The sequence below is a fragment of the Podarcis tiliguerta genome (assembly GCF_965153285.1).
Source record: "Podarcis tiliguerta genome assembly, chromosome: 9".
NCBI lineage: Eukaryota > Metazoa > Chordata > Lepidosauria > Squamata > Lacertidae > Podarcis > Podarcis tiliguerta.
The window spans coordinates 38,786,751-38,807,530 of NC_139542.1; the positions used below are offsets into that span (position 1 = coordinate 38,786,751).

Below are 20,780 nucleotides of genomic sequence, written 5' to 3' on the forward strand. Positions count from 1 at the left end.
CTATGTCAGCTAGCATAGGTGCCAACTCCCTGGGGCCCTGGGTGCCCAAGCACCCACAATATTCCCCATGAAGGGGCCGGGCACCCACACATTTCAGTGCCAGGGCCATGCATGCTGCATGGCACCCACAGTCGTGGGGCTAAGTTAGCACTCCTGTCAGCTAGGGAGGAGCAGAAGGCATTTGGAAAGGTAAAAATGATTCACCCCAGGTATCTTGACACCACCTTTCCCCCTTGTGCTCTGGCGTGTCCAAAGTTATGTTCAGTCCTCTACATTTCTTCTAAGCAAGTAGCATTCAGAGGAACTATCCCACCATTGAAGCATTATTTATTTAAGGTCCCAGGCTAGGTTACAGCCTTAAAAACAATAATAAAAACAATTTAAAACAGCTTTCAAGAAAGTAAAGACAAGAGACTATCTTTCTCCGAAGGACTGGCAAGCACCATTGGAGGTAATTACAAGGTGGATAAACCTGCTCCTAAGATTTACAAGAGAAGTTTGGACTCCATGAAACCAAAAGTAGAACACTGTCATGGAAGACTTAGAGGGCATACTAGGAAGCTAGAAAAGAACTTTATTATATCTCTTTAAAAAGAACAGTAACAGGAAACTCCTGGCTCGCTTCAGATACCAGTCCAGCACCATCTAGTGACTCAACTATATAATGACATCATCCATATCGACACAATACAAGCTTTTCAAATCTTGCAGTATTTCCTTGTCCCAAATCCTCCGACAGCTCCTGGTTGTTTGAAATGATGTCCATGCTACATTCGTTTATAGAATGATTGCCCGTTTCTGTTGCCCTCATCTGTTCAAATCTGTGTGAGGTATCACCATCATTACCAGAAAGAAAATTAAATGCCAGTTCCTTGGATTGTATTTCAGAACTGTGATTTAAACACACAGGAGCAAAGAAATTCAGAACCAAGGACACAGTGTCCTTTGTACATAAAAAAACATTAGTGTAATGGGCAACCTTACAAAATAATACCATAACGTGATTGATCAAGGGGGGCGGGAATGAATTGCTCTGGGAAATGTCTGAAAGAGGATTGCACTCTTCCTATTCCTTCTGAATTTCACAGCAGAATTTTTTCCCCAGGACCTTTGCTTTGCAGAACTGATGTCATCATGATGAGGAGCAGAAGCAGCAGGAAAGGACAAATGCATTCGCATCCTTGACTGTTTCAGGTGAAGGAAACTCACATCCAGATCACCCCAGATCTCAGGAATTATAAGGTTTGCTGTTTCTTCCTTCAATCCATATACAATGCCTTCTTGATTTCAAGATTCGCAGTCACTGTGTAAACATTGTTTAATAAAATAATTAGCAGGTGTTTCCACATTTGAACATTGTACTTTCCTAACACACACAATTAGGTGGTTGTTTTTTAAAATGTGGTCAATTCTTGCTTAGACCCGGGGTCCCCAGTGTGACACCCAAGGGTGCCTTTATATACCCTCTTGGCCCCCCTAGGCCCACTGCCCTTCACATTTTTATTTTAAAACTATTAAACCCCTGACCTAGATTGTTCCATTGCCACACGGTGTGTATAGAATGAGAAAGAGCACGTGTTACTATTGGACTAGCATCAAGCATTCAAATGTCTGAGTTACACAGAACCTAGTATTGTACAGAATTAAAAGGCTGCTAATTTTCTGCAAGAGTGTTATGATTAGGTCAAGACTGAACCGAAATTCGAATGTTTACACATTCTCAATGCAACACACGTTGGCACAATGAAAGAAATCCCCCATATCCTGATCTGTTGTGAAGTTGTTGTTGTTGCTGCCAATCTCTGATCTCTTCCCTTGCCGATAACCAGGAGAAACCAAGATTGATTATGGGCCAGCTCAAAACTCACAATCTCTGTGGATCTGTGGTGCAATGTAATTAGCATGGGATTTTCTTCAAGAATCTATTGTCTGCAAAGTCTTTGATTTCATGTGCTGAGTGACTGATGATCTTCTCCTGCCAGCTTCCTTCCAGCACTTTATCTACTGTTCCTTGCTTTCTTTATACCACAGGTCCCTTTCTGCCTTTTTGGTCCTCACAATTTCACTGTCTGTAACAGCTTCTTTGGTGCCACAACTCCCAGCAGGCCTGGGATGCCTCACTCACCCGTTGGGCTGAGTGGTGATAACAAGAAGATAAGGAGGGGCATTCCAGCCTGGTGCACACAGCAAGATTGGGGGGTCAAACAGTTTCCATCACAAGTCACACTTATGAACCGCCATGTTGCACCCAACTTTGCTTCCCTGAGTGATTATTCTGCATCTGGATAACCTTGGAGGGGGGCGCATTCTTGTAAAATGCAAAAGTAGGTCCCACAAACCAGAACAATCCAGAAATTCATTCCCACCGCAGAATCAATTGGATGAGACTGTAATGGTTTGAGAACCTTTGCTGGCAGATCCCCACTTCCCCAATCTTACTGATTGGTTGCTACAATCCAGCCTATCTGAGTGAAGAAAATCTGCTTACACTGAACTGCAGCAAATTACCCTGGAGGGAATGTCCACAGAAGTGTCCTCAGGGCACTTGATTAGACACCTTTGTTCTCGCATCTCGCGCTTTAATTCTCTCAGGGGTGTTCGTTGTCACCTGAAGCTCTCTATGCCTTTTCCCTTAGCAAAACATATCTAATTTCAAGTAGCATATCATAAAGGACACAAGCCTACACTATTGCCAGCCATGATTCATAATAAAGCAGAGCCACCTAGTGGTCCCAGTGATTCTTTCTCCTCCCCTCCCTCCCAGAAATCCACGCTGCTCTTTTATTTACAGAAGGGATGGGCGAAGAGTAGATTAGGATCTTCTGGCAGATCTCTGTGTGATCTGCCCATTTTACTGTGTGAGTCACAGTAAAAAGCTTTCTGACTTCCAATGGTTTAACAATAGCAAGTAAAGTCTTCAAGTAACCCTCTTTCTATTTTCCTCACCTGTAAAATATTAGCATTTCTTGGTTTCCTTTGACCATGGCTTAGTGCAGGCCCACAAACTAGCTTTAGAGGTTTCTGTTTAGAATCCCTAATCTGTAGTAACTCAAGATGTTCATGAGGTGCGGTAGGCAATTGCTGTCCCTCCTCCCACAAAACACTATTTGAATCAGGCTCTGCCCCCTGCTGCTATTTTGCACTGGCTCTGGTTGGTGGATCTCAGTGGCTCCTGTCAAAATAAAGGAGATCCCTCAAGCCTGAAGTTTGCTCACCACTGATTTACACAGATGGTTTTTAAGAGTGACCATTCAACGTTTTATTCCAGCATCTTGGGAATGCAGCAAAGGCGGGTGATTTCAAATATTGCCCTTCTCTCCCCCCCCCGCCCCCCCAAACATGGATATTTTCAGCCACCCTAAGAACAAACATAGAAAGCATAGGAACCTGAGTCAGAACACTAGTCTCTCTAGCTCAGTATTGTCTTACACCGAGTAGGAGTGGCTTTCTGGGGTTTCAGACAGAATATGCTCCCAGCCCTACCTGAAAATGCTGGGGAATGAACCAGGGACTTCTGCATGGGAAGCAGATGTTATCCCACTGAACTATAGCCCTTCCCCTTAATGTTTGTGGCTTGTGAGAGGTAAAGGGGCAACCAAAAGGCAAATTCTAGGATATATTCAAGAAGAAACTGGGGGGGGGGGGGAGTGCTTTAGAAAGTGCATTCATTGTGTTAATTTTTTTTTATTTTTTTTTGTAGTTTACAATTACTAGAACGGGACGAGGGTGGCGCTGTGGGTTAAACCACAGAGCCTAGGACTTGCCGATCAGAAGGTCGGTGGTTCGAATCCCCGTGACAGGGTGAGCTCCCGTTGCTCGGTCCCTGCTCCTGCCAACCTAGCAGTTTGAAAGCACGTCAAAGTGCAAGTAGATAAATAGGTACCACTCCGGTGGGAAGGTAAACGGCGTTTACTTAGTCATACTGGCCACATGACCCGGAAGCTGTACGCCGGCTCCCTCGGCCAATAAAGCGAGATGAGCGCTGCAACCCCAGAGTCGGTCACGACTGGACCTAATGGTCATGGGGTCCCTTTACCTTTACCTATTTACTAGAACAGAGGCTAATCATCTGTTTAAAATGCAACCACAAAATGTCTATGTATCTTCAACACATATATCAGCTACATTGTTGAATTTTCTTATTATACTAGCCACTCAACATGTATAGAACCAGTGAGCTGGACAGAAACACAACTCCATCTAAGGAATAATCCCTTCCAAAAAGATATATTGAATTAGCAGAGGACAGTTCACAAAATGAAGTTCCGCATCCATCACACCAACGAGACTAATAAAACCCCATCTCTCAGTGGTGGGGCAGAAGTGGGCTAGCAAATCTATCCTGTGCCTCAAACAACAGAGTAATGTTGATAAGCAAAATAGATTTCAGGGTCATCTGCAAAGAAGAAGAGACCATTGTTCAATTTTGGATCTATTGAAGCTGACAGTGTCCCTTTCAGAAGTGTAATTGGAGAATCGCAAGTACCTTGGGCTGGCATTGCAGTCTTTTTCTTCTTTCACGGAAGGCAAATATTCACATTCAGCTAAGAAAAGATTGGAGACAGTGAAACTATTAGCCTGGGGAATTTTGTGAACGTCTGTTCAATTTGAATAGCAATGACTGCACTGTAGACTCCTCCAGGACCTGGACATCATTTTTTATTTTTATTATTATGTCTGCAGCCATTAGCCCATTTAAAACCCTTGTGGATAAGTCAGAAGCCATAGCAACCTTTGTTTTATTTATTTTATACATACACATATATATATGCACAGAGCACCCATCTCTAGCACCTTGCCTTTGTCACAAGCTAAAAATAAGAGGGATAATAATAAATTGCCCAACATACAATTGTTTATGTCACGTCTGTTGTTCTGCTGGATTACCCCAGCTGGTGAGTTTGTGTGCTGTTGTCCTTTTCATGCTGTTGCTGGGTAGCACCCATTGAGTAGTGGCAAATCAAAGCCGCATGCCCACTTTGGAGACCCCTAGCAAGGTCAGGGCTTCACTTTTAAAGGCAGGCTCTGTGTCTTCTGCCAGGTACCATAATGTCAGGCTCACCGCAGCTTACTGCATCAGGCAAAGGACAGAGCGCCAAACCCACTGATGCCAAATTAAATGTGAACTAAGCATTGGTGGCTAGTCTAAGGAGGATGGCCATGTTCACGCCAATAAACTTCTCCTATCTGGTGCTGGAGATTGGACACCTTTAAGCACCAGGGCTCTTCACTCCAATGTTTCCGTTAGTTGGTAGTATTTCCATAGTATTGCACAAATTTGTAAAGGTATAGACCAGAGCAGGGGTTGCTAACCTGCGGTCCTCCGGATGTTGGACTATAGCTCCCATCAGCCCCAGCCAGCATGGCCAACAGTGAGTGATGGTGGGAGCTGAAGTCCAGCAACATCTGAAGGCCCGCTGGGTAGGCCCCTCATCTACATATTATGGATATGTAATGCCTACCAATTTGCTTACGTGGAGGCCTTACAAGTTGGACATAAGGCAGCTGTGTTTAGTTGTATGGGACTTTACTCTTCAGTCCCTTCTTCAAGAAGCATGAATTGGAAAAAATAGTAGTCTTAAGCTATGTGAAGGATTTTTTGAGGGCGTTAATAAACCCCCCCCCCATTATCTCCAAAAGAATTTGGGGGAAACCAAACAGGACAGGGGACGCGGGTGGCGCTGTGGGTTAAAGCCTCAGCGCCTAGGACTTGCCGATCGCATGGTCGGCGGTTCGAATCCCCGCGGCGGGGTGCGCTCCCGTCGTTCGGTCCCAGCTCCTGCCAACCTAGCAGTTGAAAGCACCTCCGGGTGCAAGTAGATAAATAGGGACCGCTTACCAGCGGGAAGGTAAACGGCGTTCCGTGTGCTGCGCTGGCTCGCCAGATGCAGCTTGTCACGCTGGCCACGTGACCCGGAAGTGTCTCCGGACAGCGCTGGCTCCCGGCCTATAGAGTGAGATGAGCGCACAACCCCAGAGTCTGGCAAGACTGGCCCGAATGGGCAGGGGTACCTTTACCTTTACCTTTTTAAACAGGACAGGGTATTGGGGGGGGAATTCATATCACTACTTGTTGCTAACAGCTACGCACAAAAATGATATACATGCTTACATAAGTTATTAGCGATTCATACATCAAGTCAAGCTGTGACCCATAAAAATGTCTGTAGGGCATAGGGTTTCATCAGTCCGAACAGTGAGCAAATTACTCACTTTACGTTAACAACAATAGCAACCATAATAGCCTTGAGGTTATTCCAATCCACTCCTTTACCTTGCAAAGGTACATATTGGATCCTGTTGCACAAAGAGCACCTCTAATAATCTATGGAGATCAGATCTCAAGGGAATAGCTACTATCCTCTGTATAGTCTGTAAAGCCATATGAGTGTAGAAGAGGTCCCTGTAATGTCAAGTAACTGGCACAGAGTGAAAGGGGAGGAAGTTCTGATGTGGGTGCAGGTGACTTGCCATACTCAATATCTGTGTCATTATGCACAGTTTTCTCCTTTTGCACAGTCTTTGAACTAGGCTCTAGGTATGCAAGGTCTTTTCAGCAGCTTGGTGAGACGATCCTCTGTTATCAGGGTATTGAGGCTCTGAGGGAGCAATTTGACCGTGATCACCTAGTGAGTCCTTTCTGAGCAGGAACTTAGGGTGCTTCCATACTGTCACTCTTTCCACGTGGAATTCAGTGGCATGTCAGCAAATTCAGGCTGTACAATTAAAGTGGAGCTCTTACAGAACAAACCCACTCCCCCACCCCAGGAAAAAACAGACTTTTATCATTGGAAAGTAAGAGGAAAATGCAGTGGAAACTGTGGGATAGCAACTGCTTGATGAGATGTCATATAATCTCCCTGCAAGCAACTCAGGATGAATGTTCAATAAGCAGTTGACATTGTATAACCTTCCCGCAAACATTGTGGAAACCAATCAGGATGAATGCTGAATAAACAGGTCATCTGGAAGCAACCTTGGGCCCAAGTTTCCACTTGTACTATTCTATCCACTAGACCGCAGTGACTTTATGGCACTTTCTGTGGTCTGGGCACCTTGGTGCCTACATGTATTTCAGCCCTTTCTCTGGTTTTTATGTCTTTCTTTTCCCCAGCAGCTATGTTTTGCGAACCTCTTGGAATAAGATATTGATACCACATTCCCTGTGCCAAGAAGCTTGATTTAATATACAGTGTTTGAGGCAAACAAGCATGCAGCTTGGAATAAGAAGCCAGGAGACATAGGTTTAAGAATAATTGGATATGCCCAGCTCTCTTCCAGATTGGACAATAATCACAACTAGCCATCTGCTTGTGGAGAAAACAATGATTTCATTCCAGGTAATGGAGGAGTAGATAGCAAACCTAAAAAGACTGCAAGGAGGAAACGATGTGGTCATAGCAACACGCCTGTAAGATGATCCTGGAGACGGGAGTGAATAAAAAGTGCTAGGAGCCATGAGTCAATAGTGGTGAAGCATATCACAAATTAATGCCAAAAAACACTCCTTAATACTAAAACACACACCACTCTCAACGAAGCCACTTGCTATATTGAAATGGCTACAAATATTTAGGCTTTGAAATAAGAACTACATCATCTTAAAGGGACACACATTTATTTTCCAATCCCCTCAATATTTAAAGAGCAGTTATCTTCTGCTACTATTTTAGTATTTCAGATTATAGACTTAAATGCATTTTAGAGAACTTAGGCAAAGACAGTGGGAAGAGATGGGCTTGTTAGAAAAGAAAAAGGTCCAAGAGTAGAATGTGATCAATACATACTATTTCGTTTTAAGCTGCTCATCCATTTATCAAGCTCTTCCATCTCTATTTCCATTACAGAGGGTGTGTCTTCTTCAAAAATAGGACTGAGTAAGAAAACAAAAACATATTTTGGACCATGCAGCTTAGAATTGTTAGACAGATATTTTTAATACCATTTTAAAATCAATCCACGTGTTAGGCTGTGTTTAAGTATTTAGCTGCCAGTGTGCTTAATTTAGAAAAGAGCATCATTGTGTGAGCTGTTGAATCAATAAATGTTACTAAATCTGGAATAAAGCTAATGCAATAAACTAGTAGTCCAGTAGATCCCATTGTTGCAATATGGGGGACATCGCCTAAAGACGACAGCCATTTAAAAAAAAAAAAGATGGCTTGTGGTTCTGTCATACTGAGGAGTCTATGTGGCCCTAGGCCATGAGAACAGTTCCACAACTGTTGATATGAACAGGAAGCAGTCTTACCTTTTACAGCTTTCACTTGCTAGTTCCTCTGAAATAAAATGAAATGCATTTCAGAAAGAAGTAAATGATTCATTTAAAAAAGAGATAGAGAGATGGGCGATGGGCTGGCAATTAAATATTGCAGAGTAGAATGCTTCTGCTCAAGATTCGACCCAGCTATACTCCATTCCCTTCCCCCTTTCCCTTGGTTATCCATTCTTGCTTTGTTGATTTGTGATGTCAGATGCTTTTCAATCCAAAATACCCGGAGGGCACAAGGTTGAGAAATAGTATGAGGCAAACTGGGCCAGGATTACATCCTTTACCTTCCTGAATAATTATTATGCACAAAGCCGAAAAGAAGAAGAAGAAGAAGAAGAAGAAGAAGAAGAAGAAGAAGAAGAAGAAGAAGAAAAACATAGGAACTTGGAGGCAGCTAGAAAGTAAAATGCAGTAAAATGGATATTAAGCCCAAGCTGAAATTAGTAGCTGAGGTAAATTTAAGATGTTGACTACAGCCAAGCTGCATTAATATTCAAATCAGAGTCTAGCGGTGAACAGGAGACTGGAAGCAATGAATTTCTTGAGGCTAACAGGTTCCAACAGGGAAAGCAACATAATGAGAAGTCAACAACTGTGATAAAAATTGTTTACTTCCACACAGCCTAATGCTGTACATGTGCAGTGCACCTGTTTACGAACAGAGACTGTAGCAGATTACAGATAAGGGGCAAGATGAAAATGCAAACACACACAAACACCTAAAACCTGGAGAGAAAGGCATTTGAGAGCACAGAGCAACGAAGGAAAATGAACCAAGGAAAGAGTAATTGCCAGGAGAGATGCAGGTAGATGAAACACCAGATGGAATAAGAGGGGAAACCACATCCATTGGAGGTTAGGATGTGGTATTTTTAAAGGAGGAAACTGTCTTCTGAACAACTGAAAGGAAATGTGTCTTTTATACCTAGCAAGGCATAGGAGGGAGGAAAGGACAGGGGGGGAAGGATGTAGGCACTGATTCACTTTTCCCAGCAGAAACATTGATGGTTTGGACCACAGATTTAACCATGCCGTCTCCACAATGCCTCAAGTTCTGTTGAAAGTCCCACCCCAAAAATACGCTATATAGGCTGCACCTTTCATCAGTACAAATGATTCACAGTTGGTATGACAAATAATTCACAGCATCGTTGCCCTGACCTGACCTCAAGCAAAAGCTCATGGGGTGTGGCAGGGGAACTCCACAAGGCAGCCTGGAGCAGCAGGACCTTGGAGAGCTCTCAGTGAGCCACTTGCTCCAATGGAAGGAGGATGTGAGTGGACCACTCTGTCCTGATTACTCTTCCTAGATTCCACTCCCCCCTACCTGAGCAGTGTGGCTACTTAAAACAGGAACAGGAAACCTCAGGCCTAGAGGCTGATGGAATGCCTGGAGGGCCACAATCTGGCTCCACAAGCCCCAACTTCTTCCCAGGCTGCACTCATCTCGAACCCTGCCTACTATCCTCCTTGGGTGTTCTTATCTGGCTAGAATGTGTCCTTAAACTCCAATAATGCCTCTTGCTTTCCTGGATGGAGGCTACTGATGGGGCGTGTGTGTAGAATTGCTCTGCCCACTATTGCTTCTGGCCCTGCCCACCACTGATACGCTGCCCCCAGGAAGTTGCCTACAAAGGAATGCAAAATTCCCTGGTGTACAAATGAGTGCATTCTCCTCTGGGGTTGCTCCCCGTACTGTTGAACAGGTGTTGTGGAGCAAGAAGAGCTTGGCTTCTTGGGTGAATAGGGTTAAGGGAGGGGTGAGTGTTCTAGCAGTCCTGGTGCAGCAAGTTCTTGTCTGCCAGACTCAGGTTCAGGATGAGGAACCCAACGGTGTTCTTCAGCCAGTGGTATGGTATTCATGGACTTGACCACTTCAGTTCTCCTCCATCTGAGAGTCCTGGCTATTGCTTGAGGCTAGGACCATAACAGTTGTGTTCTATGGGATCCAGTCCCATGAAAGCATGTACCTTGGTTCTCAAATGCCTTGTGACTCAAATATTTTGGCTCCCAAACACCGCAAACCCAGAAGTGAGTGTTCCGGTTTGCAAACGTTTTTTGGAAGCTGAACATCCAATGTGGCTTCTGCAGCTTCTGATTGAGTGCAGGAAACTCCTGCAGCCAATCGGAAGCAACGACTTGGTTTTCGAATGTTTTTGGAAGTCGAATGGACTTCCGGAACAGATTCTGTTCGAGAACCAAGGTACGACTGTACTGTATAGGATTGCAGCCTCAGTCATTGGTGGGAAAAGTAGATCGGGTTCTAATAGTAGCTTTCTGAGTAATATGCAGTGCTTTTTTCTGGGGGGACGCAAGGGTATGCATACCCCTAAACATTTTGTGAATCTAACGGGAGAAGAAACTAAAAAAGAAATATTTTAGTTTCTTCTCTAGCACGGTGAATCATCAGTTCCGTTGCTACCCCCAATGGCGGCCTAATTTCCTGTCACGGTGTTTCCTGAGTCTCAGACAGAAGCGAGCGTTTAATGTGTGAAGTAGGAGTTGGAATCTAGCATGGTGATTGGTCAGTTTCGCTGTTACCACCTCCAATGGCGGATTCATTTCTTTTCCCGGTGATTTTATTGAGTCAAAATGAGAGTACCCCTAAACATTTTTTTAAGAAAAAAAGCAAAAATAATTTGAAAAACAAGGAAAGATCTCTCCCCCCCCCCCCCGCTGAAATTAAGAAAGCAGGGGTGGGGGCAGAGGAACTAGAAATGAGTCTTTGTGCATGGGGATTGCGAGTTTAGTTTTGGTACTGAAAACAAATTTCTGGGTTGAGAATGTACTCAATTACCCTGTTCCTTAATCTAGGTGTGTATTGCAGGATTTGAGTCACCCTAAGGTGTCTGCGTCACCCAGGAGATTGCAGCCACAGAGATAAAAAAGAAGAGCTGCTCTGTTATCTGGGGAGGTCACTTCCTAGTTCTCATGGAGAAGCTGTTTTCAACAGATCTCAGCAACGAAAGCATGTAGCTGTATTGAAACAGCACCAGGTGTTGAAATTTTGCACCCCTAACAATTTTTGTTCCCGGGTGGGCCCCCCATGCTATGCCACTGCATCCCGCTGCCCCCCATCCTAGGAACTGATGTTTAACCCTCATGGAGCTCCCAGCAGCCTTAACAAACTACAGTTCCCATGATTCTTTGGGGTGGGGTGCCTAGAATGTGCTTTAAAGCTATGGTGCGCACTCAGCCAAATTATCACAAGCAGGAGAAAAACACACAACCAAAAACCAATGCCAAGAATTCATGGCGTTGCAACTGAAAATATGCCTGTAGACAGTTGCCCTGTATGTTTAGATACCAATACTCAAAAGCTTCATTAGCCACCAGACTATTAAACCACTGCTTGTATATTTTAAATATTTGAATCTGTTCATGTCCAGTCACCATCTTAAAGCTTCTCCCACTGTTACCAGCCCTTTATATTTCACTGTATATTTTCTAAAGGCTCTGCCCCTTTCCCCTTTCCATTGCATCATAAGCAGAATCATTGTCAAGGGAAACATGTCGTTTCCTGGATTGCATTATCCTTCTAGCTGGCGGATTAAAGACATCACAATCCCATGATTCTCCTGCAGCATGTTTGGATCTTAGCAAGCGGTAGGTGCAATTGCCACGTTTATCCTGGAAGACCTTTGTGAGGGGAAATGTGAAGAATAAAATTAATTTTTGAGGCAGCTTTATTCCCTCCTCTTTCTTCATTGGAGAGGCATAAATCCAATACTGTAGTAAGTATAAGGGCAAGTATAAGAAAAATGGCAAGGGGAATTATCTATGGCCAAACACCCTTGAGAAAGAGCCGAAAAGCCAAGAAAATCCCATTATAACTGTCCTGGACAAGAGAGATAAGCAGTGGGGACTAAGAAGCACAGTCAGACCAGGTTAAGTGGGATTTCTTGTTTGCACTGGAATTGTGTTTAGCCAAATAATAGTCTCCTGAGGAATTCAGAAATGTGCCTGGTTTTCAACAACACTGCTCAGCAACATGGAATATACGAGGCACTGAGGGCTCAAAATCCCAGTGCTCAAGCACAGGCTGCAGAAATCATCTTCCCTTCCTTCCAGACCATGAGCTTTGCGTCCTGTGTCTATTCCCTATCACAGTGTATAGAAAACATAATCTCTTTTGTTTTGGGGCTGTGAGGAATCACACAGAATGCCAGCCTGCACTGATCTGAGACAAAATATATGTCACCCCACAGGTAACCTGAGAGAATATTATTATCATGCATTATACACACATGCAATTGTATGAGCATAGGATCCAATCTTAACCTTCAACCCAATGTCCAGAAGTTAGAGGCACGCTAGCTGCTGAAATCCCCATATGTTGGATTTCTGTTTATGCCACTGTGCAGTTTTTGGAGTCACAAGACTCTGTCTACATTCCAGACTGTTGGAAGTCTCACAGGAGACGGATGTTGATGTTACTGGTTTCCTGTTTCTTTGTTTCAGTTGTTCACTGACTCTCACAGAGAGCAGATGCATATTCTTTCTGTCCTGAGTAGTTAGAAATAAACTTAGCGATGTAGTACATATTTCGGCTCATACACAGTAAAAAGGTAACGGGACCCCTGACCATTAGGTCCAGTCGTGACCGACTCTGGGGTTGCGGCGCTCATCTTGCTTTATTGGCCGAGGGAGCCGGCGTCCAGCTTCCGGGTCATGTGGCCAGCATGACTAAGCCGCTTCTGGTGAACCTGAGCAGCGCACAGTAACGCTGTTTACCTTCCCGCTGGAGTGGTATCATGATGGCCTGGGAATCCGATTCAGAGGCTGAACCGGAGGAATCCCAGCCTGCACAGGAGTCCCCGCCTCCAGGGCCGGCTGAACTGGGGCAGGGCCTTGATTCTGAAGCGCCTGCACCTGTGCTGGATCCTCAGGAGCAGGCACCAGGTGAATCCACTCTGGCTCCGGAGGTGGTTGAGGACTCAGTGCCTACAGGTGAGTCTCCCCCTGGGTCCAGTAACCCTTCAGCCTCTCCTGAACTGCAGAGGCTCAGGGCAGAGAGGCGGAGGGAACTGGTTTCTCCCAGGAGGAGTGCTCACCTTAAGGCCAGGAGAGGCGGGTCTCCTGGGGGCCGGGACTGCCCCTGGCCTCAGAGAAGATAAAGGCCAGTCAGCCCGGTCCCAGGTTGCGGGAGCAACGTCGTTGAAGAGCTGTTTTGGCCAGCATCCAGTCCTGTTTCCCCAGAGTTCCTGTCCTTGCCCGGCTCCTCACTGTGGACCCCGCTTTGCCCGTGGAGGACTGTCTGCCGACCCTCGACTCAGGTCCTGGACCTCGCCCCACGGTAACCTCCCCCCTGGACCAGCACAGGTACCTATTTATCTATTTGCACTTTGATGTGCTTTCGAACTGCTAGGTTGACAGGAGCAGGGACCGAGCAACGGGAGCTCACTCCATCGCGGGGATTCGAACCACCAACCTTCTGATCAGCAAGCCCTAGGCTCTGTGGTTTAACCCACAGCACCACCTCCTAAACTAAAGTTAGACTTAATTCAAGGGTTAAATCCAATTCAGACATTTACCCTATGTTAGCTAGTTCTCTCCTCTGCATAGCTGCCAACCCCCCGGGGGCCCTGAGTGCCCAAACACCCACAAAATTCCCCATGAAGTGGCCGGGCACCCACAAATTTCAGTGTCCAGGCCATGCACACTGCATAGCACCCACGGCACTGGGCACCCACGGTCACGGGGCCAAGCTGGCAAACCTGCTCCTCCATATATATATAATCTAATATATATATGGTCCTTCACACATCACCCAAGAAACTTTAATATCTACCTTGCTTGGGTGGTTTCTGCTTCCGACGTCTTACAATGAAGACAACTAGCAAAACAATCAGGACTAGAAGCAGAGCAGCAGGGACTCCGTATATCAAAGCAGGATGTAGGTCTTCCATTTCTGCAGAGGCAGTGGTTTCCATTTCCGAATTCTCTGCTTCTGTGGATGTAGCGGCAGTTTGCACACCCTGGTCACTAGTTGTCAAAATCATAACAGATGTAGGTGATCCCAGTGTATTCAGTACAGGTACTTCTGTGGTAACAGGTGATGTCAAGCCATGCCCTGAAAATTCTTCATCTGCCGGTGCTGTTGTAGAGCCTGCCAAATGGGGGGAAACAGGGCTGGGTTAACCATTAAGCAAAATAAGCATGTGCTTAGGGTATCAAGGGAAGGGATCACCGCAGAATTTTTCCATCAGAAAAAGTAGGAGAACTTTCCCCCTCAAATATAAATAAAGTGAAAGTATAAAAAATAAACAGTATTTTCTATCTTACTGTAGGTTTTGTTTAATATCAAAAACATAACATTTTAATTTACGGTTTGTTATTGTTGATATTTTGAATATATCTATGGGGGCCCCAAAATCTTTTAAGTGCTTAGGGTTTCTAAAGGTCTTAATCTGGCCCAGGGGTGGGGACAAGTATATATCACTTTTATTTGGATAACTGGAACTAAAAATAAATTTTAGCAAATGAGCTTTTTAAAAAAAATCCATTCATTTTCTGATGCAGTACTCAAGAAGCATCGTTGACTGCATGGCTGCTCAAAAATTGTTATTGGCAATGGGATCTTAGACTTGGTATTTCCCTTGTGACCCACATCTTCTGATTACATAACAACTCACGACTGTGTCCTTTAGATCTATAATGGTTTCCACAGAGATTTGTTAAACCCAGTGTGTTGTAAATCTAGAATCAGGGCGTTGTAGTGGAGCACTGAGTTTGCAAATCACTACAAAGCATTTAGGAAAACAAAGTTGGTTTGTTGGTTTCTTTGGTAAGAAAAGGCAGTATATTTATGGTTTGCTTTATGAAAGCTACTATTATACAATGGTACATAGTATTCAATTCGCCCCCCCAAAATAATGAACAAATATTTACAGCATGACACGCTCACAACAAAAAACATGTTCTTCCAAACAAGGTATACTGAAGATGCAGCACAGAACAGCCCCAAACTTATACAGCTGTTCAGAACAAAAGGGAACAAAAGAATTTTTTTAATAAAAAAAAATCCTAACTCTCAAAAGCAGAATAAAGTTGAGAACTGCTGTGCTGAGCTTTAGGCATACAGCTGTATCTGGAAGGCTGATAAGCGAATGGCTGGGAAAACCTCAGTTAAGTAAGTACAATGAAAGACACATTAAAAATGAGAGGTGCGTGAGACAAATCACTATTTGTTCTTCATTTTAAAGTTTCATTTAAGTTTCCATTTGTCAGAATTGCATCTGTTGTTTTCAGTGATTGTAATGAAAACACCACCTGTTTTCTGCTGCTTGTAACTTCTGTATTTTCTGTCTAAGGGATAAGACATTTGCTTGCATTCTACTTAGGAATCAACAAATCCGCTTGTCAACTCACCACAGGCAACTGCCCTCTGGTGATCCAACCATCCAGCACCACACAAATCCCTGCCCTGCAGATCTCATTTCCATTGCATTTCCCCCAATCAGGTAAGAAATAGCAGGATTCCTTTCCAAACAGCAGGAAAGACTTCCATTCTTCTCCCTCTCCATAACCCTCTCCATAACCCACACAAATAAGAACAGACTCTGTTTCTCTCCCAAGTTCTCTGTGAATGCCAGAGGATGCATGGGAGAGGGCTGGTAGTTCCACAAATAATGGCTGGCAAGGGAGCCTAGGCAGCATTTGGGGATCCCTGATTCTATTACCATCACAAACAACAACACCCCTTCTCCATCCTCAGGCACCAGACTAGCCAAATTTCAGATAGATTAGACAAAGGGACCACACTTTAAAGGAAAGTAAAAATGCACAAACTAATGGAACAAATTTCCCTTAATTTAGTTTTTCATTCAGATATGATGGATTACTATTTCCCATTCATTTATTCGCATGACAATGAAGAAATCAATTATGCTTATTCATTCATTATCCATTCATTATTAAAAGGAATTAACATCTCTATTGAGAAATGAACATCCCGACTACAAACAGGTGGCTTCTGAATTAGCTGTGGCTACTCCAGAAAGTGATCTTGGAGTCATGGCAAAGAGCACAGTGAAGTGATCCAAATTTGAGACCTGGCGCCCTTGAGAAAGCGAGTTCTCTTACTGAATGGAAGGGCAAATCTTTTTTATATGCACACATGCATTGACCAATAAAAAGGCGGTGATAATAGATCATTCACCCCCCGGTATCAAATTCAGAAGGCATTCCGAAAGCTTGATGTTATGGTTGGTGAGATGTAAATATTTGTTCCTGCCTTTGAGAGCAGCACATACTTCAGACGCTTTATAAATTAATTGCTCCCAAAATAACTTCAGTCTAAGCCATTTCACTCTCCCAGTTGTGCTGCCAGACTCCTAGGGAGGGATGGGGACGAGATATAAAAATAAGCAACAGTTGGCTATGTAACATACCAATAATGCAGTCAAATATCTCAGAAGTCTGCAATCCGCATGCCTATGCTAGTACCTTTCCCCATCTTTATTGGACAGAGATGTCATTGTGTCAAATGGGGTCACCAAAAAGTATGAAAGGGAAATTTCACTGAAAGTGCACTACAGAGTTTTAGCTGAAGGATTCAACATAGTTGTTGTTCAGTCTTCGTGACCCCATGGACCAGAGCACTCCAGGCACTCCTGTCTTCCACTGCCTCCTGCAGTTTGGTCAAACTCATGTTAGTAGCTTCGAGAACACTGTCCAAACATCTTGTCCTCTGTTGTCCCCTTCTCCTTGTGCCCTCAATCTTTCCCAACATCAGGGTCTTTTCCAGGAAGATTCATCGTAGTAGCATTCAGCAAATCCGCTTATACAGATGCCAGCATGAACTCTGCAGCAGAGGTAGCCAGTGGCGTGGTGGATTACAACTTGACCCAGGGCCAATCCTACCACTAGATAGATTGAGACACTAACCTCAGACAGCAGGTGCTGATGGACAGAGAGTACACAGAGCTCTGTGAACACTGGGGCCTGCTCTGTGCCCGCCTGCTGTCCTCAAGTATGTAGAGGACTCTGCCTCATCACCGGTGTTGAAGTGAAAGTCAGATGTTAACCTGGTCAGCATTTGAACATGGAATGGGAGGGATGCCATTGTTTATATCACTTCGGGTAGCAAAATGTCTTGGGCTGGTCCTGCACCTATCAGCCTCAGCTAGCAAGGCCAGTGGTAGGCATGCTGTGAGTTTCAGGTAGTAAACAGCATCTGGAGCAGTCCATGTTGACTACTCTTGCCCTTGTGGAAAGCTGAATAGAAATGTAACCAACTGGTTAATGTCTTATAGAATAGCCATAAAAGGTTATGCCAAGTACTTCCTGGGAAGAAGAGGACAAGCTAGCATGTTGATGGAAGAGTGTGTGCTTTAAGGTTATGGCAGTCAGGTGAAATGAAAATCGCATTGATTGACTGGTAATAAAATACCCTTGAGATGACAGATTTCCCTGAGGAGGCCAAACCCAATGCATTTTGCTGCCTAGGATTGAATAACAAATGGTATCCCCCCACAAAAAAAATCCTACAAAGGCCTCTCCCTGAGAGTACAAATACAAGAATAATTAACTAAAAAGGTAACGATTTGCTGCCCTTTCAAGACCCCCATACCCAAAAATCTGCTACCTGAAGAAACCACCTCTCTAAAATCTATGAAGGGCTGAATCACATGAGCAGGTAGGTAAGCAAATGCCATTTTCTCTCTTTTTAAATTACTTGTAAAACTGTATCGATTCAATCAGCGTTTTTGTTCTTAAAAGGAAAGGAAATCACTACAATTGCCGTGGGATGCCCTGCAATATTATGTATGTATTAAAGTAACTTCAAAGGGGGAATGTCACACAAATATTTCGTTCTATCTATGCCGAGAGAAAAGCTGTTCTCCCATTTCCTCCCATTAAGAGTGTTCCCAACTGAAGGAGAATTCGTTGCCTCTGCTAATGCTCCTTTTTATTGGCATGTGTCTTAAAAGACATGGTGGAATGTGTCCTCAGGGGAGTGTCCCCCCCTTTTCTAAAGTAACACAGGGAACTGAAAATGTGAGCTTGAGATAGGAGGAGCTGTAAAGGAGAAGGGGGAGAGAGCTGGGGTGGTTTTTAGTTTTGATGGATGGGTTTAGCTTCAGGAATTTGGGGGAGTGATGTTTAAGTCAACATGTGGGTCATCATTCTCCTCTGAGTTTTGCATGTGAGAGCAGGGTGTAATCAGTGGAGTTTGACTACTGAGGTGGCCTGCTTCACTCCCAATCATTATTTTTCCTTTAAAAAACCCATAACCCACTCTTGATAGAGTACTGCAGCCATTCTTGTGAAATAGCTCCCAAGTTAGAGGTTATCCTATGCATATATGCCCGGAATTAAGGACAATTTAAGTTAATGAAACTTCATTTACAAGTAAGCATTTGTGAGATTAGGCTACAATTTGGGCTCAGTTAGGAGGATCAGAGACAGAATGTGTGATATATGCATTATCAACCAACCATCTGGCATGTAGGCCCTTGACGAGAAACAACTAGGACTCAGGAGTCAGTTCCTAGAGAGCTGACTCAAAGGCGTGGCCTGTCTAGAGAAGTTATTACTATTTTCTGCAGGCTCCTAAACCTCATTAAGGATATTCTAACTCAGCTTGAAGTGAATGAGGATGGGGAGAAATTTGATTCCGTTTGGATTTTAAGGTTCAGCTTACAAAATTCTCACTCTCTGAAACAAGATGTGAACAGAAACACAGCCATCCTTTAACATTCACAATTTCTTTGAACATTGCAATGCAGTTCTCCAGCCAAGCAACATGTACATAAATGCACATATCAGGGTAAAGTGTGCATATAAATGCACATAAGGTAAAGCTAAAGGTACCCCTGCCCGTATGGGCCAGTCTTGACAGACTCTAGGGTTGTGCACCCATCTCACTTAAGAGGCCGGAGGCCAGCGCTGTCCGGAGACACTTCCGGGTCACGTGGCCAGCGTGACAAAGCCACATCTGGCGAGCCAGCACAGCACACGGAAACGCCGTTTACCTTCCCGCCAGTAAGCGGTCCCTATTTATCTACTTGCACCCGGAGGTGCTTTCGAACTGCTAGGTTGGCAGGCGCTGGGACCGAGCAACGGGAGCGCACCCCACCACGGGGATTCAAACTGCCAACCTTTCGATCGGCAAGCCCTAGGCGCTGAGGCTTTTACCCACAGCGCCACCCGCGTCCCTTTAAATGCACGTATTAGTGTAAATAACAGGACTTTGGTCTGATCCAGCGAGGAGGGTTCTTCTGACATTCTTATGAGTGCCAAAGGGTTCAAACACCTGAGGAGTCTTGTGTCTTCATTTCAGTCTTTAATCATGATCAGGTATTTGGAGAGGATCCCAACAATGGTATTATTTTAATTATCGTTGGCAATTTGATACGGAGACAGGCAAGCAATGCTGCCAAAACCAGGAACGTTTTCCGAGCCTGTCGTCAACAAGCCAGCTTGCGGGTGAGTTTTATCCAGCACTTGGCTATTTCACAATGAGAAATCTGCTTTCGTTTCTCGAAAGCCATTTCTATCTAAAATGCTCATATATTTTGTCCAGAGGCCTAAGCTAGCATTTGATTTATACTTCAAGTTAATATGCTTTAAAATATTTGGGTTTCTCTTCCTTGAAACGTGTCTGAGCAAGAAGCCGCTTCAGACTTTCATTCTTCTTCGGAAGTTGCCTTTCGCAAGAACTTCCTTAGAGATTTTTAAAAGTTCAGAAGCTTAGCGTCTCAAGCTGTTGCAAGAAAATGGCGGCAGTCAAAACATTAATACACCCAAAGTTCTTAACAGACGACGTCTCTCTTATGGACTGCTTTGCAAATGCTACATGATTAGCATTGGGAGGTAAAATCCAGAGAGTTTCCTATGGCAAAGGAGACTCCCCACCCTGTGGTTCTTCTATGACAGGTGGATGTGTCCACCTATGAGTCATTTGATGGTTTACAGACGGGTGACCCGCACATCTCTAGGGTAAGGGGAGACAAATGGTGGTCTCACCCAGGCCAAAAGGGTACTCCACCCATGTCATAAACCATGGCTTACAACACACAAGCAAACTGCCCCTACTTTGCTACTCCTTGATCTTTCCCATTTTTACTGGGAGCAGACAAAGCACGATCCCTGGCTTAGCATTGCATTCTAACTAAGGATTGTGGCTTGTTTTGCTCCAATAACGAGAATCGGTTAAGCCACGAATAAACCTTGCCTGAGGTTGGGAGCAAAACAAACCATGATCCCTGGTTCAGACATAACATGAAACTAGGGATTGTGATTTGTTTCCTGCCAGTGATTACCAGTATTGATTGATTGATTGATTGATTGATTCATACAAACATACGTACATACGTAAGGGACGTGGGTGGCACTGTGGGTTAAACCACAGAGCCTAGGACTTGCCGATCAGAAGGTCGGCAGTTTGAATCCCCGCAACAGGGTGAGCTTCCGTTGTTCGGTCCCTGCTCCTGCCAACCTAGCAGTTCAAAAGCACATCAAAGTGCAAGTAGATAAATAGGTACCGCTCCGGGGGGAAGGT

The 20,780-nt window shown here is 44.3% G+C and overlaps 1 protein-coding gene across 1 annotated transcript in view; it reads right to left on the reverse strand.

Moving 5' to 3' along the window:
• Window positions 1-554: 554 nt before the first annotated feature.
• Window positions 555-20,780, reverse strand: part of TMEM154 (transmembrane protein 154) — a 29,385-nt gene continuing 9,159 nt past the window's right edge. The window contains exons 2-6 of the mRNA XM_083457638.1: window positions 14,064-14,381; window positions 8,252-8,279; window positions 7,788-7,873; window positions 4,487-4,544; window positions 555-1,303 (exon numbers count right to left, since the gene is read on the reverse strand). Of these exons, the coding sequence (XP_083313764.1) occupies window positions 1,288-1,303; window positions 4,487-4,544; window positions 7,788-7,873; window positions 8,252-8,279; window positions 14,064-14,381 (506 nt within the window). The 3' untranslated portion in view covers window positions 555-1,287. The remainder of the gene's footprint in view (window positions 1,304-4,486; window positions 4,545-7,787; window positions 7,874-8,251; window positions 8,280-14,063; window positions 14,382-20,780) is intronic.